This window comes from Podarcis bocagei (assembly GCF_964188305.1).
Source record: "Podarcis bocagei genome assembly, chromosome: 2".
NCBI classification, from domain to species: Eukaryota; Metazoa; Chordata; class Lepidosauria; order Squamata; family Lacertidae; genus Podarcis; species Podarcis bocagei.
Genome location: NC_138126.1, coordinates 720,860 through 739,406, shown reverse-complemented (window position 1 = coordinate 739,406; position 18,547 = coordinate 720,860). Strand labels below are relative to the sequence as shown.

The following is an 18,547-nucleotide window of genomic DNA, read 5'->3' as shown; positions in this document are numbered from 1 at the left end:
GGCATGACAATACCTGAAAGCCATAACCCAGAAGTTGGCACATCACACACCCAGCTGAGTACCAGGTTGGCATAACTTCGTTCCCACAGTCACCACCACAACGCATCCAGAGTTGCTGAAACAGCAAAATGTTTCCCCAGTTGCAACCTCAAGACCACTTACGCCTGGCCTGAGCTCAAGATAAGGGTCAGGAAGCAACTGCCCTGTAGACAAGGAGAAGAAATTCATGACTTCTGCATGTCTTCTCCATGCACACATTTATGTCTTTCCTACAGTTGTATAAAAGCTTTATGCACTCTTTGACCACTTTTTAACTTGCCACCTGCTGTCTCTCCATTGACTGGAAGAGGGACAGCATTTTTGGCGTTTTGGGGGTGAGGCTGGGGTTCTTGTGCCAATGGCCCAGTGCAGGAAGGGTGACCCAAGGTCCCAGGAAATTATCTTTTGTGGGTACGAACCTGGGACAAAGGGGTGGAGATTTGCCTATCCAGAAGGCGATCAGTCAAGGGTTCTAGTCAGCAGGAGTGCTGAGTTCTGTGAGCAGAGTGGGTGGACACGCATCCATGGGAATCCTGACGTTCTCTCAGAGAGTCTGTTTGATTCTGCTGAGGAGGGAGAGATTGACACTGACAATGAACCTGCTGCTGAGGATCAGGTCTCTGACCAGGAGCAGGAACAGGGAAGGGCATCTCCGCAGGCTATCAAGAGAGAGCCAAAAAGTGAGCCTTCATCTCCCACCAGTCCAGTGCAGAAGTTCAGAAGACGCAGTAAGTCAGAGGGGGAGTCTTCTGGTGACTTGGACACACTAGCTGGCCCCAGTGGGTCAGAGGGGGCACCTGAAGTAGTGCTCAGGCATTCCACACGCACTGCTAAAGGGATACCTCCCAAGAGGTTTGAGGTCACTAGTGTGTGGGTTGGCTTGGCACGGTGCGAACCAGAGAGTTTTGAGGAAGTTCAACAATTGCCTGAAGCAGAAGCCAGGAAATGGCAAGAGGCAATGGGAAAGGAGTTGAGGTCAATGAGGTCTCTAGGTGTGTTCACCACGAAGCTGCCAGAGGGCAAGCAGGCCGTGAGCTGTCGTTGGGTTTACAGGATTAAGCCCACAGCGTCTGGAGAACCACAGTACAAGGCGAGGCTTGTAGCCAGAGGGCTCACGCAGAGAAGGGGGCTGCATTACACCGAGGTGTATGCTCCTACGTCCCGGAGTGAGACTCTGCGCGTGCTTTTAGCAGTAGCTGCACAAAGAGGGCACCAAGTGCACCACTTTGATGTGGATGTGGCTTATTTGAACTCAGACCTGAAGGAGGATCTGTACATGCTACCTCCTCCAGGGTTTGAGGGCAATGAGCCAGATGTTGTGTGGAAACTGCACAAGTACATTTATGGCTTGAAAGAAACAGCCAGAAATTGGAACATGTGTATGAATGATGCTTTGGAAAGCATGGGTTTCCAGAGAAGTCTTGCAGACAGCTGCCTGTACTTGAAGGGGTCAGGAGAGACACAGGAGCTGGTCTTGGTGTTTGTGGATGACATCATACATGTGTCACAGACAGGGAAACAGGTGCAAGGTTTTGCCAAAGAGCTTGGGAAACATTTTAAGCTCAAAAACCTTGGTCCAGTAAAGGTTTACCTAGGAGTTCAGATAGACAGGTATGAGAACAGAAGTTTTTTGCTCAGTCAGAAAGGCAAGATTGAGCAGTTGCTTGAGAAGTTCAGGATGTCTGACTGTGAAGGTCAAAACGCCCATGGAGATGAGCTACGTGAAGGACAGTCAGCTTGGGGATCGTTCTGAGTTCCAAAACCCTGGTTGTTCAAAGAGCGCTGGGAGTCTGTATCTCTCCCAGTGGAGCAGACCTGACATAGCGTTTGCTGTGAACCCGCTTAGCCGGGTGGCTACAAAGCCCAGTGTGAGTGCCTGGCTTGGCATCAAGAGAGTGCTAAGGTATTTGCAGGATACCAAAGATTTTTGCCTCACGTTTTCAGCTGATGGTGACGCACGACTCACGTGCTGGACTGACAGCGATTGGGCAAATCTTGGAGACAGAAATTCGGTGTCTTGGATGGTAGTGAAGTTTGGGGAATCTCTAGTTGGGTGGAAGTCCCAAAAGCAAAGTCTTATTGCGCTTTCCTCTACTGAAGCTGAGTTTGGTGTGTTGTCTGATTTGTGTAGGGAATTGGAGTTCTACCGGTGTTTGGTCCAAGAGATCTGTGGGGATTGTTGCTTGCCTATTACTGTTTGGGAATGCAACCAACCCTGTCTGAGTCAAGTCCAGAACCAAACATTTGGACATACGTCTCCAGAATGTGTGTCAAAGTGTCCAGGCAGGCTTGGTGCGGCTGAAGTACTGTCCAAGCCAGGAGAACCTGGCAGATGGGTTCACTAAACCCTTGAGCTTCCAGCGTCATGGGGAGTTCTGTGAAGGGTTGTTTTTGGGGTAAGTGGTTGCACTTACAGTTTCCCTCAGTATGCGGGACAAGAGGGTGTGTGAGGAAAATCAGAACTTGCAGGGTTAAACAGTTCTGTGCATCATCCCTGCCTACTGAGGTGTGGCTTGTTCACATACCGGAATGTTTCTTTGTGTGTGAGTTACTTTCGTTTCCCGCTGACAAACGGGAGGATGTTTGCTCTTTCTCCTGGATGATTTATTTTGCTATGCTGTACATAAATTAAAACTTAGATTAGAAAGAAGCTTGCGTACGGACTGTTATTTATTGCACCCACACAGGGCACATACCGCTGTTGCGAAACTCTGCTTGGAGCCAGGGAGAAGTCCAAAGGCTCAGAGGCACAGGGAAGAGTGCTGGATGCCAGTCTAACACAACACACACTCCTTATTTCTTCCACACTTCAGTTGGGCGAGAAGAAAAGGTCACCTGCTTGAGGATATACGTGAGACACTGACAAAAATGCCCCCCGGTCAAGTTCTGTTGCTGCGTTGCTGAATGACAAGAACATTCTTCCAATCCTTGCCCGCATACTAATCAAAGTCTCCCCAAATTAAATCCTATATATACCTATTGCGATGACACTGGCCCTCTTAACCAATCTCTTTCCACATTTCATTTGCTGAGATGGCTTCTCGCTGCTGTGAGTTTTTTGATTGGGTGTGAGATTTTCCTTCTGACTGAAACTCCCTCCATGTTCTTGGCACTGAAATAGTTTCTGCCCTCGGTGACTAATGTTATGTTGATGGAAGTGTGTGCTTTTATTAAAGCCTTTCCTACATTTCAAGCACTGATCTGCTTTCACTCTGTATGGATTTATTCATTGGAAGCTAGACTCTTCTTGGAAGGGAAGCTGTTTCCCCATTTCTAATACGGTTCGTGCCCCGTATGAGTTTTTTGATGGACCATGAGACCTGCCCTCCTTCTGAAAGTCTTTCCACATTCTTGGCATCGAAATGGTATCTCCCCGCTGTGAATTATTTGATGGGAATTGAGACCTTCTTTCCAACTGAAGCTCTTTCCACATTCCAAGCACTGGTAAGGTCTCTCCCCAGTATGGATTCTTTGATGGGAAGTGAGATTGTGGTTGTGACTGAAGCTCTTTCCACATTCCAAGCACTTATATGGTCTCTCCCCTGTATGAATCACCTGATGGGAAGTGAGATGGTTGGTCGTCCTGAAGCTCTTCCCACATTCCAAGCACTGATAAGGTTTCTCCCCTGTATGAATTTTTTGATGGGAAGTGAGACTCGCCTTCTGGCTGAAACTCTGTCCACATTCCAAGCACTCATACGGTTTCTCTCCTGTATGAATTATTTGATGAGAAGTGAGCTGCACCCTCTGACCGAAGCTCTTTCCACATTCCAAGCACTCATAGGGTTTCTCCCCTGTATGAATTCTTTGATGGGATGTGAGATTGGCTCTGTGACTGAAGCTCTTTCCGCATTCCAAGCACTGATATGGTTTCTCCCCTGTATGAATTCTCTGATGGGATGTGAGACTTACCTTATGATTGAAGCTCTTTCCACATTCTTGACATTTAAATGGTTTCTCTCCTGTATGAATTCTTTGATGGTAAGTGAGATAGGAGTTCCGACTGAAGCTCTTTCCACATTCCAAGCACTGAAATGGTTTCTGCCCTGTATGAATTCTTTGATGGAGCATGAGACCTTCCTTCCTTGTGAAGCTCTTTCCACATTCTGGACATCGAAATGGTATCTCCCCACTGTGAATTATTTGATGGGAAGTGAGCCTTGCCTTCTGGATGAAGCTCTGCCCGCATTCTAAGCACTTATATGGTTTCTCCCCTGTATGAATCATTTGATGGGAAGTGAGATGGGAGCTGCGACTAAAGCTCTTTCCACACTCAAGGCATTGAAAAGGTTTCTCCCCTGTATGAATTATTTGGTGGGATGTGAGATTCACCCTCTGACTGAAACTCTTCCCACATTCCAAGCACTTATAGGGTTTCTCCCCACTGTGAGTTCTTTGATGGGCAACGAATTTCGTACTCTGACTGAAGCTCTTTCCACACTCTTGGCATTTAAAGGGTTTCTCCGCGCGATGAATTCTTTGATGTCGATGGAAGCTTGTGCTTCTGTTAAAGTTCTTCCCACATTCCAAGCATTGATAGGGATTCTCACCTGTATGAATTATTTGATGGGAATCAAGACTACTCTTCCACCTGAATCCCTTTCCACATTCCAAGCACTGATATGATTTCTCCTCACGGTGAATACTTTTATGTCGATGGAAGTTTGGTATTGTATTAAAGTTCTTCCCGCATTCCAAGCAGTGATAAGGTTTCTCTCCAGTATGAATTCTTTGATGGGAAGTGAGAGTGGCACTACGAGTGAAGATCTTCCCACATTCTGAGCACTGATAGCCTTTCTTCCCAGTGTGCTTTCTTCTATGGGAACGGGAGCTCTGACTGAAGCTCTCTCCACACTTCCAATCTTGATATGTCTTCTCCACTGTGTGGATTCTGTTGTGGTCTCCCCCATTCTTCATTTCCAATCCATCACCAACTACAACGAAGAGAGAAACTAATTAGATCCTCAGGAAGAAACATAGCCCCCAATTATTAGACAATGCTAATGAATGTTTGTGAAAGAGAAAGACTGGAAGATGTGGGGTCTTTCTACAGAGGTCATGACCTTTGTTGAACAGCATTCACAGTGTGATAGCCTGGGACTCAGGCTCGGGCTTGGATCCAGAGGAGTCTCAGTCTGCACTGGATCCTTTGCCTCAGGCAGCATCTGAACCAAGTCTGGGGCCTGATCCTGAAGAGTCCCAGTCTGCACAGGTTCCTATGCAACAAACACCAGCTGCGCCAGGTCAGGGGCTTGAGTCTGCCCTGGTTCCAGATGCAGGGATTCCCTCGTTGCCTTCAGCTGGGCCATCACTTACAGCTGCTCCACTACCAGTTTGGTCAGGGGAGGCTGAGGCGGCCTCTGGGTCTAGTAACCCACCGGCATCTCCTGAGCTGCAGAGGCTAAGGTCTGAGAGAAGGAGAGACCCGAGTACTCGCAGGAGGAGTGCTCACCCTTGGGCGAGATAAGGAGGTGAGTCACCAGGGGGTCAGGACCGGCTGCTACCCTGACAAAGATGAAAGGCTGTTGGACCCCACCCCAGATTGTGGGAGCAACATTGCTGTATGTCAGATCCTGTACCTGTCCTTGCCTGGTTTCCTGCCTCGTCTCCTGCCTTGTCCCTGTCGGACTGACTCACAGCGGAACCTTTGGATTCTGTCCTGGACTGCGTTTCACTGGGTACCCCCGGGCCCAGTACAGACGGACATATTTATGGGAACCAGAGGTTAAAAAAGTCTGGCTCTTTTCTAGGATGGATTTGCCACAATCATGAAATCTACTCCAACTCTAACATTTAGTCTTCTCTTTGAAAAATGGGCAGAGGCTAAAACAAAAACCTAAAACCTGACAGAAGTTACCTCAACTTCCCTAACAACTCTGTGTGTGAATGTTGCCTCTAAAATCCTGTGGAAAGGGTGACTGGGATTCCAGGAGGCCCTTTTTTCAGTTAGGTCTGTTCTCAACTGTCGACTGAGAGAGATTTTCTGTGAGAGCAGCTGCTGCTTGTTTTATGCTGCTATGTGCCTCAGAATAAGTCCATAAAGCCTCATATAGATAGAAGCACATGTAAGTCACTCTTAAGACTTAATGTAGCAGAATTATCTGATGTTGAATTATTTTGGAGCTTTGTGTGTAGCTTATTATGTCTTGAATAACGAATAGAATAAATGTATAAATAATCAAAATCAATATATATATATATATAAAACTGGTTATAAGCACATGTAAACGTGTCTTAGTATATCAAGTAATATAATGTGTTCTGCTTAAACTCTAAACAGAGAATCTTGCGCAGTCTTTCCTAGGAGAGAAAAAGAGCTATATATTTTTAACGGGTCAGACAACCTGGGGCAGCCTCCATGCATATAAACACCGCAGAAAAAGGGTTCTCCCTCAGACACTGATCACAGAATCACAGAATCATAGAGTTGGAAGAGACCACAAGGGCCATCGAGTCCAACCCCCTGCCAAGCAGGAAACACCATCAGAGCACTCCTGACATATGGTTGTCAAGCCTCTGCTGATGGTAATATTTTGACCACTTGATGCCACCGTTCTCTTAATTATTCTCTCAAAAACAATTTTTAAAAAGAAGAAAGATTTTTTTAGGATGGTTAGAGGAAATTTTACAGTGGAATAGGAGACGTGGGTGGCGCTGTGGGCTGCACCACAGAGCCTAGGACTTGCCGATCAGAAGGTTGGCAGTTTGTGTTACGATATGGATGCAATGCGGCAGCGAGCTGCAGCTAGCTGGAAAGCAAAACATGATGGGAATGTTGGGACTGTTCCGTGGGAACAGAGGGACAGTCTATTCACAGTGCTGAGCACCGGATTTAGCTCAGAGTGTAATTTGAGCTGTACAGGAAGTACAGGAGGTGGAGTTTCTCTCTCTGCTGATGGAGTTTGAAGAGAGCAGACGTGTTTCTCTGTAATGCTGCAAGGACAGAAATAAAGGCATGTAAATACATTTCTGTCTATCTCTTTCCCCTGCCTGGGGGGGGGGGGGAGAGTGGTGTGTTCTTCTCACGTTTGAGGAGGATCACCGATCGTGACCTAGCCTGGATCCTGCCGGAGAATGCAGACAGGGAGGTCAACCGGGATTCAAGCCGGGTGCCTGGAGAGTGGCCAGTTTCTCTTGATAAGGCTTGATTTCCTAACAGTTTGAATCCCCGCAATCCAAATTTAACACTCTGAATTAACAAAGGAATGCAATGAAAGAAGAGAAGATTCTTCAATCAGATTCTCTAACTCAAGCTTCGTTTCTCAGAGAAGTAACAAGAGTATTCATAAGAAGATTATTTTCTACAACTGTAATAAAGACAAACGTAAAGGACCCCTGGACGGTTAAGTCCAGTCAAAGGCGATTGTGGGGTTGCGGCACTCATCTGGCTTTCAGGACCAGGGAGCCGGCGTTTGTCCAGGTCATGTGGCCAGCAGGACTAAACCTCTTCTGGTACAACAGGACACCGTGATGGAAACAAGAGCGCACGGAAAACCATTTACCTTCCTGCTGCAGTGGTACCTATTTATCTACTTGAACTGGTGTGCTTTCGAACTGCTAGGTTGGCAGGAGCTGGGACAGAGCAATGGGAGCTCACCCCGTCGTGGGGATTCAAACTGCTGACCTTCTGATTGGCAAGCCCAAGAGGCTCAGTGGTTTAAACCCCAATGCCAGCTGCGATCTTGCAGCTGTAATAAGGAGGGACATACAGCCAAGTTTTGCAGAGCTCCAAAGGTGAAGAAATCTCAAAGTAAGCAATCAAACCGTAACCAAGCCAGAAGATACCGTTATCTCATTCCACACGAAATGAGTCTGTCAGATGAGAAATCAGAAGTGAGGCTGGTTGACTCAGGAGCATGTCCATGCATCACAATGTAAAATTCATTGGTGGTATGAGAAATCTTAACTGTTGATGGTGAAATTTTAATAGTTAATGGTAAAACTGTAAAAATATGGGGTAAGGTTCGGGATACTTAAACTGGAAATTGGGAAACGAAGTAAAGCAAATCAGTGTAAGATGTTTGTTATGTATCGCATATATAAGCTGTAATATTCTGAATCAAAGAACATTGAAGAGTCAAACGACCTGGGGCAACTTCTGTGCATATAAATACCACACTGTGAAGCCTACATTTAAGAAGGCCTGGTTAGTTCAGACCAGCTTGGTCATTGTTTAAAAAGGCATAAGTGGAGGAAGAATGTTCACAGAGAAAACAGTTGATGCCCCTCCATTCAGCTGCATCAAAATATTGGCGGTTTGTCGCATAGAGCAACACATGGAATTTCAAAACAGATATTATGATCCAACAGGGAGCCTTACGGAGAGAGTCCAGGATCCCACGATTCTCCTCCATGACTTCCTTATGCAGAGCTCTCTGGTCAGGATCCAGCAATGCCCATTCCTGGTATGTGAAACGAACAGCGACATCTTCAAAGCACACCGGACCCTAAAAGAAAGAGGGAAATGTCCTCCTCTTAGACAACATAAAGATTGCTCTGTTGTGATCATGTTTGAATGGGATTGTTTTCCGCACATGTTAAATATGGATGCTTATTTTAACATCTTAGTGGAACTCCTTTATTGTGTATTTAAATGATAAGTATTCATCCTTGTGGGGTGGTGGGGGACACATCCTGCTCCTTCTGGGATGGTTTGTCCATGTTTGGTCCCCATCCTGCACTCCGCTCTCACCTGTGGCTCCTAGAAGCTGTCAGCATGAGACAGCAGCCACAATCCTGGGAATGGCTTTGACTGACCAGCTAAACCAGGTGAAGGGAACCAATGGGTCTTAAACCCTCAATGAGTCAGGGACTCCCCCGTCCATGCTAAGACTAGTTTCAGCACATTGAGCAGAGTAGGTCCCACAGTCAAATTGGTGGTTGCTCCCTGTTCTTCTGAGGAAAGAGAGGAGCAGATGGGGTTCATCCACCTGGTAAGGGAGCCCAACTAAGAGAAGGAAAACTTTGATCCTAAACCTCCTCTGCCTTGTGGGATATCTTTGGGAGAAGAAAAGGCTACGGAGCGAAGCCAACACAAATCTGGAATGGAGTCCCTAAGGCGGTTGGATGGAGCCTTCTACACCTGCTTCCAGCAACTCCTACAGCCCAGGTATGCTTTCCTTTGGATGACGTCAGAGAGGCCAAGAGTGGGGTTTCGTCATCTGGGCAGCCCAGGCCTTGTGCCCCAAGGAGGTCAGTTTACTGGTCTCTGCAGCCACAGCGAAGGCTGTGATTCTCCAAGAGTTTGACTTCACCCCCGGAGGCGCACTCCATTGTCTCTCGAGACAGAATGAGGCCAACGACAGGAATTCACCTTCTGCAAATAGGTGGAGCGCCACAATGTGCAGCTGAGTTAGATGAATCCTGGCACCTTTTTATGGTTGTCAGCTGCATCCAGAAAATTCAATACTTGTATGGAAATCGTGAAGAGCCACTTTGACAGAAGCCAAGAAAAGGAGAGAGGTGTGTTTGGCTCAAAGGCCCCCTGGCTGCCCCACCCCTCGGCCTCCTTCCCCACAAGTCTCCTTCCCCCTACCTGATCTGGTTCCACAGACGCTGCTTCCCCTTCGCCACCATGAAAAGACGGAGGAGGAGGTCTTGCTGCCATCGTTCTCTCACCTGCGAGAGACAAAGTTAACTGGGAAACCCAGAGCGTATTGTTCTCTCTGAGGTTCAGCTGTGCATCTCGAACGACAGACGAGCCTCAGAAAAAAGTCTCACCTGCTAAGGGCATTTCAACACTTTAACCCATATTCTATTTGTGTACAAAATACTGTCTCCACTCCTCTGGGCTCTTGGTCTCATCCGTCTCCCATCAAAACATGAAAAGAACCCAGTTATTAGCTTCAAAATCCACTAAATATTACAGTGATAATTGTCCTTCTTCCTTACCCAGCGGCCTCTCTCTGGTGTCCAACGGAGTCCTCTCTGCCTCAAAGGAATCGGGGCCCATTTCTGCTAACAGATCCTTTCCCTGAAAGAACAACAAGGATTCAAAAGAGAAAATGAGGGATTAGAGAATAAAAACTTTAGTGGCATCAGATCTCATTCCTTGGGCACATTCCAAAAAAGGATGGTTCATTATTAGAGAATTTTGAGATGTTCAGAGCCCCTTGGGAGTATCCAGAGGAAAGTCTCTCTCACCTGCTTTCTCTCCTCTGCCTGACTCAGGAGGAAACCTTCAGCCAAGGCCACTGCCTGGGAACTGGTCTCTGCTCCGCATTCCCTCACCCAATGCTCCATCTCCGGTGGAAGGACAGCCAGGAACTGCTCCAAGATCACCAGGTCCACCATCTCAGCTTTCGTGTTCCTTTCTGGCTTCAGCCACTGATGGTCTAGTTGGCAGAACCGGCTGCAAACTTCTCGGGGTCCTTCGGCCTCCTGGTAGCAGAACTGCCTGAACGGCTGGCTCTGCACATCTGAGCAGAGAGTGTCCTCCTCACCCAGGAACCTTTGCATGGAGTTTTCCCAGAATCCCCCGCTGCTCCCAGTTTGCATATCACGGTCTCTTCCCGCTTCAGGACCAGCTGAGTCTTGCTCATCCATCTGTGCTCTCAGGAAGCCTCCAAGAGATCAGAAGGAATCAGAAGGAATCTTCTGCCACGTTCTGTCTGTGCGAATCAGAGGTGCCAGCAGATCCTACAAAGCAAATGTGTTGCTCTGTTGTAAAATGGATACACCACCAGGAGAAGTAAAACATTCATGGAACAAGCCTTCATCCTCAGAAAATTGAACTAACTACTGGCCAGTTGCTAATCCCCCTTTCCTGAGGAAGGTTCTGGAGTTTGTAGTCAAGGACCAGACGAAGGCCACCCTTAGAGGAAACTGATTTCCTTGAAATATACAGGTCACCCTGTGTGGTGACCTCTGTCAAGAGAGAGACAGGGGAAACATGTCCCTCTTAATTATCCTCAATCCCTCAGTGGCTTTTGATAGCATCGCCTGTGGCATCTTCCTGGAGCGCCTGTCCCAGTTAGGGGTGGGTGGCCCCCCTTTGCCCTGGTCCAGGTCCTACTGGGATGAGGTTTCCCAGAGGGTGTTGCTTGGGGAGTGCTTGTCAGCACCGTGGAGCCTTCAGTGAGGGGTTGTTCAACATCTATATGAAACCTCGTGAAGAGGAGGAATACCCCCGTCCTCAACTCTTTATTGAGACAAGACGGAGGTCCTGTTAGTGGTTGGTTCCCTAGACCGGATATAGTTTGCTATAGAGTGTTGTATAGTTTGCTATGCAAAATACGTTCTGACATCCATATCAATGACCAAAGTGACAACTGAGGAAGAAAACATGTGAGCCAATAGGCTTCCTTTTGATTAAGGAAAGAAAAAAGCTGAGCAATGTTAGAAAGTTAATCCAATTAAGAATAATGGATCTTACTCTATTTGCCCTGCTAACAATGTTGCCGTTTCTGCTGTCTCCTGGTCTCCTGGATCTGCCAGAAGAAAAGACACAGTAGCGATGCTGGAGGGACCTGGCAAAGAGGAGGAATACGCCCCCCCACCTCTTTAATGAGCATAGGGGGCTTTATCTGCAGCCTCCCCCCTCCCCCAGGGGGCAGAGCCCTGGCCCCCTCCCCCCCGATTTGGCCCCCCCGCAGGATCTGACCTGCCCCCCGCCCCCTCCCCTGCACCCCGCCCCCCCTTCTCCCCACGGCGAGACTCACCCCGAGAGAGGGAGACCCTCCGCTGGCAGAAGGGGGGCCGGCGAGGGAGGGGCCTGGGCCAGGGAGGACCTCGCCCCCCCAAGACGCCACTTCCGGTCCTCTCTAGGAATCCAGCTCTGCTGCTTTTAACCCTTGGCAAGCCGAGAGCAACCTCCTCCTCCGAGGCAGGAACCACGTGCATCGCCCCCCCCCATGCTTCATTTGGGAGACCCCCCCCCCAAGAAGCAGGGGACCCCTCACGTAGGAGAGTCTGGAAGGGACCCCGAGGGTCATCCAGTCCACCCCCTGCCAGGCAGGAATCTCAGCTCCAGCATCCCTGACGGAGGGACCCCCACCCTCTGCAGAAACCCCCTCCCCCCTCTACCCCCCGCTCCCCCCCCATGTCCTCGTTGTTGTCTTCCAGGTCGCCTTGGGTCCAGAGAGGAGAGGGGAGAGAGAGGGGGGCCCCGTCCTCCAGAGCAAGAGACCCCCCCTCCCCAGTCCCGGCTGCCCCTCTCCTGCGCCACAGCTGTCAACATTTCCCTTTTTGAAAGGGAAATTCCCTTATTCCGAATAGGATTCCTCGCAAGAAAAGGGTTAGTTGGCAGCTATGGCCAGAGCTGCCTGGGTCTCCCCTCCTGGCAACCTCCCCTCTCATCCCCCTGGGGGGGGTGCATTGGGAGAAGGGAGAATCTCAGGGCTGCCTGCCCTGACCCCCAAGTCAGGGAGCAGAGGGTCCTGCCCCCTTCCTCTCGGCCAAGCCAGGGAGGGGGGCGAGTTTGCAGGAGCTCCGCTCATCATTTGCGTCGGTAACCTGAGGTACCACTGTATTCCAAAAAGAAAGGAAAGAGACAACGCACACAGAGACACACACACACACACACACAGCCGCCACCTGCGCTGCATCTGCACCTGGCTTTCTCCAAATAATTCTGGGAACCGTAGTTTGTTCAGGGTGCTGAGCGTTGCTAGGAGACACCCCCACCTCCCTTTCCAGTCACAAAGCTGCGCTTCCAGGAGTGCTTTGCCAATCTTGCCAGGGAACTTTGGGAATTGTAAAAATAAAAAAATTCCTTCCAGTAGCACCTTAAAGACCAACTAAGTTAGTTCTTGGTATGAGCTTTCGTGTGCATGCACACTTCTTCAGATACACTGAAATAGAAGTTGCCAGATCCTTCTATATAGTGAGAAGGTGGGGAGGGGTATTACTCAGAAGGGTGGTGGGAATGGGAGATTGGCAGATAGCTGAGATGAGCCTGTTGACGACTCTTAACGACTGTAATAGGTCTTACAGGAAAAGGCAAGGGGTGAGAAGGTGAAAAATGGCTTAGTCATGTATAATGAGATAAGAATCCAATGTCCATGGAGAGACCTGGTCTGAACAAAGACAAAGATTCCTGTAAGACCTATTCCTACAAAGATTCCTGTAAGACCTATTGCAGTCGTTAAGAGTCGTCAACAGGCTCATCTCAGCTATCTGCCAATCTCCCATTCCCACCACCCTTCTGAGTAATACCCCTCCCCACCTTCTCACTATATAGAAGGATCTGGCAACTTCTGTTTCAGTGTATCTGAAGAAGTGTGCATGCACACGAAAGCTCATACCGAGAACTAACTTAGTTGGTCTTTAAGGTGCTACTGCAAGGAATTTTTTTATTTTGACTATGGCAGACCAACACGGCTACCTATCTGTATTTGGGAATTGTAGTTTGTACAGAGGGCGCTGGTGGGAGAGGGTCTTCTAACCACTCTCAACACTTGGCGGGGGGAAGAGTCTGCCTCTTCTCGCTCCCCAGGCTGGTTTCTTTTCCAGCCAGATGGACAGGATATTATTATTATTATTATTATTATTATTATTATTATTATTCCTTCAGGGCGTCTCCTGCCTTGCCTTCCATTGCTGGTGAAATCTGCAGGGTTTCGCCACTATGTTTTTTGTTTGGTTTTCTGTTTGGTCTCAGAAGACCCTCTGAACACCCGAGGGCTTGGAGGTCTGAAGGGGCCCACGTGTCTTACATATATATAATAAATGTTCATAAATGTACCAACCAAGCGCATACATAGATGTGTGGACCACATGTCTGGAGCAGCACAGGAGGACCACCCTGGAACCATTTTGACTCCCAAACTGACCTCAAATTTTCTCTGCAAGGTCGAGGGAAAATGGAAAAGCCTCCCCATTGTCTTTTCGTTCACAATCCTGTCTTAAGGGTATGTCTGTGTTTGAATAGGGTGTGAGCCTGTGATCTGGCTCAGGAACTAAGTATGTGTCATTACAAAAGACTGGCCAGGCTCCCCAGGCAATCCAATCAAGTGAGCATTAATAGGTAACCTGCCAGACAGGAGATAAACAACGCACTTAGATTTCTGTTGTAGACTGCCATTTCTGTGATGTAGGTATGATGTATCTGGGGGGTGGTCTTGGACTCCAGGGTGGGCAATTTAAAATGTCTATATAAGGGTGGACACACGACACACCTGGGTTCTGGGTCCTCCTCCTTCTCCTGCGTGTGAGGGGACCACCCTGTTGCAACAGTTCAATAAAGATCAGGCTTGCGAGCTGCTTTGCTTCTCAATAGTCTCTGGTTTGTTAATGGAGAAATCCGAGGGCTCTCTTGGATAAAAAGCAAGGACACCAACCAGGAAAACAGGAGCAAAACAGCAGCCAGTAGGCTTGGTCTTGATTGAAGACTGTCGGGACAGGACTCCCACCTGCCACCAGGTGGAACAAGATGGAAGCCCTGAACAAAAGAGCCCCCAAACTTTTATTAGCTGCTAATCCCCATGTTACACCCCCCCCAAGTACATCATGGTTACATCATGAAAGGGGAGGTCTGGTGGCAGGAATCTGAGCATCCTGGACCCTGCCCCATGGTTCCCCTTGCCCTCCACCAAACGCCCATCAAGTGGAACAAAAAGATATGTACATTTCCCTGTTTCCCAGCCAAGTTAATCACACCCTTTGGTCTTCATCTGGGTTTGTTATTTCTGGAATGGCTACCTGTCTGGCACTCAGGTCTCAGGAGGCCAGGGATTATCCCTCGGGCAGAGGGGCTGCTGAGTAGCTGAGCTCACAGGTCTATAGGAATTTCCTGGAGACATCTTAGGTCTGCTGTCCTGGAGACATCTTAGGTCTCAGGTCCCTGGCACCAGCTGGACTGGATGGTCACCAGGCGATTGCACTGAACTGTGCGAAGGCCACACGGAGCTACCACAGCACTGACCGCGACATGGTCACACCCTGAAGGCGAGCAAAGAGGACATGTAGCCAATCTAAGCTTCTGCACTTTGGCAGGAAGAACCAGCTGCACCAAGATAAGATATGGGACACTGGTTTGCTGGTAGGGAAAAGGATCTAGGGATCTTAGTGGACTTAACACGATCAACCTGAGAGTGATGCAGCAGCAGCAAAAAATGCTTATGCTATTTCAGGCTGCAACAACAAAAGTGTCCAGATGAATGGAAGACAATAACACAATGAAATTCAAAACGGTAACAATTTCTTCAGCATTTATTCAAAATCCATTTAAAAATGTTTATTTTTATTCCATTCTCTTCCAGTTCTTTTTCTTCTTGACACGTGGAGTTACACAGGGAGTAGATCATACATCCTAAGGAACGGAAAAACCCAAAATTCCGGGAGATCTTTGGAGGCAAAATAATGTTAACAATTTTCAGATCTCTCTCTCTCTGTCCCCTGCCCTGCCTTTTGCCAAAACAAAGGTGTCAACCCTGTGCCCAGATGCGCCCCCCCCCGGCCTCCCTGAGGTGGTCCAGAGGAAAGAAGAGCAAGGCACAAGGCACCAGCTGGGCTGCAGGAGTTTCCAGAAGGAGGCCTACAAAATGCCACCCAACCATCTTAGGTACTCCACTCTGCATCTGTGTACGGTTTACTCTGGAGCCTTTTCGTCTCCTGAAACCATCCCACGAGGCAGCGGAGGTTTAGAATCAGAGTTCTCAATGGGCTCCCTTCTGGGGGTGGGATGAGCCCCATCGGCCCCTCGCTTCCCTCTACGGCACGTGCACAAACAGCTTCCTCTGGATCTCGTCTGCTCCATCTGCCGGAGCCTGTCTTCTGACACAGGGGAAAGTCCCTCACTCACCGAGGGTTTGAGACACATTGGCTCCCCTCCCCTGGTTCCCCGGCCTCTTCTCCCTCTGACTGCTGCTCCTTGTGCCCCCTCCACTCCCTGGGCTCTGAGACGTCTTCCCTTCCTGGTTCTCCAGCTGCTTCCTCCCACCATTCCTCTGTGCCCAACCAGTCCATGACACCGTTCCACCCCTTGGCCTCTGTCCCCACAAGGCAGCTTCCCCCTACCTGATCTGGTCCCACAGCCACTGCTTCCCTTCTGCCCCCATGAAAAGATGGATCAGGAGGTCTTGCCGGCATCGTTCTGTCACCTGCAAGAGAAAAAAGGTAAGCAGGACGCCAGGAGTGCCTGCTTCTCTCACAGGTGAAACAGGGCATCTCTAACTACAGGTGGGCTTTGGAGAAAGTCTTACCTGCAGAGTGCATTTGGATGTTGGCCTCTCTCGGGTGTCCATCGGAGCCCGAGGTTCGCACTACCTATAAATCCTCAATGATGATGTCATCTGGATGGAAGAGAATGAGAATGAGAAGAGAATGAAAATGAAAATGAAAATGAGATTTTCCCACAGGCCTTTAGTCAAAGGTCGCTGTCTCCAAGGTGTGGGGCTTACTGTATTTTTCTCTCTATAACACTCACATTTTTTCTCCTAAATAGTAAGGGGAAATGTCTGTGCATGTTATTGAGCGAATGTGTGGTCCCTGGAGCCGACTGGCCCGAGTACAGGAGCAAAAATCAGGCAAAAATCTTTTGCCTTCCTTTCCTCCCTCCCCTTAAACCCCTCTCCTGCATTGTTAGCCAGCTGCTTCTCCGCACACTCCTCTCGTGCTCCTTGTCCCTTCTGTGTTTTTCCTTCCCTCCCCACTTAAAACGTGGTTACAAAGCACGGATGCACATGGATCCTCAGGATCTTTGCATTGGGTCACCCCAAATTCACCATCAGATCACATAGCATGTCCATGGCTACAGCCTGCACCAAAAAAATCACGCACCCACTGTCGCCTGGTGCCACAATGGTGCAAAAACGTGGTTACAAAGCACAGATCCACATGGATTCTCAGGATTTTTGCACTGGGCTACCCCAAACTCACCGTCAAAACACATGTCTGTGGCCACAGCATGAAGCACAAAAATGATACATCCGCTGTTTCATTCAGAATTTTTTTTCTTGTTTTCCTCCTCTAAAAACTATGTGCGTGTTATGGTCAGGTGCGTGTTATCGAGCGAAAAATACGGTACCTTCTTTCGGCTTCAGGCAGAAGCAAGCCAGGTCCGGCTGAACTACTGTCATCTGCAGAGGAAAGAGAAATCGGGGTCAGATGAGAGCAAGAGAGCACAGAAGCAGCGCCAAGTCAGGAAGGTCGGGTCTCCCTCTGTCTTGGGCCCAATCCCTTGTTCCAGAGGACCTCCCTGGGCCCAGCAGCCTCCTGGGCAGAGGTGGAAGGGCAGCAGCAGCAGGAAAGGGGGCAGGAAAAGCCTCTGGCCTCATCCTGGGCCCCAGGGACACACCCCACATCATCTGCGCTAAAGATCACTTGGGGGTGTGATCTTGGGGGGGGGGTGAAATTAACCAAAGAAATGAATAGAAGAAGGCAAGGTACTTACTCTGAGGTTGGGGTATTTCCGGGCAACGGCCAGCAGCAAGGAAATGCTGCTAGCCGCTAGTTCTTGAGCCTCCCCACTTTCCCCCAGGGCGTATCCTCAGAGGTCCTGCAGGAGGAAAGAGCATCTCAGAGTCAGGGGCCAGTCTGGGCCAAAGCGGCCCCCACTGCCCCCACCACTGAGTCCCTGGCACTTCTGGACCCTGAGGGTTTGCCAGCTTTGGTCTTGGACCAAATTGGGGGGCAAACAGGCTCTGTGCCCCAGAAATGGAGCAGTCTGTTGGGTAAGGGATTGGGGAACAACAACCCTAAAACCACCCCTGATGCCATCGGGACACTTATGCTGAGAAGGTGGAGGAGGGTGCCAGCAGGGGCGCTGACTTATAAAAAATATTGGGGGAGCCCATGAATAATAAATAATGAATAATAAATGAAAGCTCATGAGAGGCACAAATACAAGATGGGTGACACCTGGCTTGAGAGCAGTACATGTGAAAAGGATCTAGGAGTCTTGGTTGACCACAAACTTGACATGAGCCAACAGTGTGACGTGGCAGCTAAAAAAGCCAATGCAATTCTGGGCTGCATCAATAGGAGTATAGCATCTAGATCAAGGGAAGTAATAGTGCCACTGTATTCTGCTCTGGTCAGACCTCACCTGGAGTACTGTGTCCAGTTCTGGGCACCACAGTTCAAGAAGGACACTGACAAACTGGAACGTGTCCAGAGGAGGGCAACCAAAATGGTCAAAGGCCTGGAAACGATGCCTTATGAGGAACGGCTAAGGGAGCTGGGCATGTTTAGCCTGGAGAAGAGGAGGCTAAGGGGTGATATGATAGCCATGTTCCAATATATAAAAGGATGTCACATAGAGGAGGGAGAAAGGTTGTTTTCTGCTGCTCCAGAGAAGCGGACACGGAGCAATGGATCCAAACTACAAGAAAGAAGATTCCACCTAAACATGAGGAAGAACTTCCTGACAGTAAGAGCTGTTCGACAGTGGAATTTGCTGCCAGGGAGTGTGGTGGAGTCTCCTACTTTGGAGGTCTTTAAGCAGAGGCTTGACAACCATATGTCAGGAGTGCTCTGATGGTGTTTCCTGCTTGGCAGGGGGTTGGACTCGATGGCCCTTGTGGTCTCTTCCAACTCTAGGATTCTATGATTCTATGAATAATAAATA

At 48.9% G+C, this 18,547-nt stretch overlaps 2 protein-coding genes and 1 long non-coding RNA gene across 4 annotated transcripts in view; all 3 read right to left on the bottom strand.

Annotated features, from left to right (window-relative positions):
- Positions 1-11,509, bottom strand: part of LOC308580367 (uncharacterized protein) — a 28,926-nt gene extending 17,417 nt beyond the window's left edge. The window contains exon 1 of the mRNA XM_081181816.1: positions 11,414-11,509. The gene's annotated coding sequence lies outside the window, so the exon portion shown is untranslated. The remainder of the gene's footprint in view (positions 1-11,413) is intronic.
- LOC308580446 (uncharacterized protein) lies at positions 1,236-11,775 on the bottom strand. Its single transcript, XM_081182101.1, has 6 exons — positions 11,700-11,775; positions 10,183-10,677; positions 9,931-10,012; positions 9,575-9,657; positions 8,360-8,486; positions 1,236-4,973 (listed from the first exon to the last, which is right to left on the bottom strand). Exons 2-6 carry the CDS (start codon positions 10,582-10,584, stop codon positions 3,313-3,315), a joined length of 2,355 nt encoding a protein of 784 aa, XP_081038227.1. The 5' UTR covers positions 10,585-10,677; positions 11,700-11,775; the 3' UTR covers positions 1,236-3,312.
- A 3,386-nt stretch (positions 11,776-15,161) lies between these two features.
- LOC308579790 lies at positions 15,162-17,691 on the bottom strand. Of its 2 annotated transcripts, XR_014004582.1 has the most exons (5): positions 17,372-17,691; positions 17,006-17,057; positions 16,182-16,271; positions 15,997-16,079; positions 15,162-15,289 (listed from the first exon to the last, which is right to left on the bottom strand). It is a non-coding gene; the product is annotated as an uncharacterized lncRNA (long non-coding RNA). The 2 variants fall into 2 exon arrangements; XR_014004583.1 differs by lacking the exon at positions 15,162-15,289 and having other exon boundaries at positions 15,357-16,079; positions 17,372-17,687.
- Between the last annotated feature and the right edge of the window lie 856 nt (positions 17,692-18,547).

Coding starts and splice junctions, on each gene's coding strand:
- LOC308580446 (XM_081182101.1), bottom strand. CDS start 10,584: ATGGATGAGCAAGACTCAGCTGGTCCTGAAGCGGGAAGAGACCGTGAT. Junction 10,013..10,182: donor AGGCAGAGGAGAGAAAGCAG/GTGAGAGAGACT, acceptor TTGTTCTTTCAG/GGAAAGGATCTGTTAGCAGA. Junction 9,658..9,930: donor CACCAGAGAGAGGCCGCTGG/GTAAGGAAGAAG, acceptor TGTCTCTCGCAG/GTGAGAGAACGATGGCAGCA.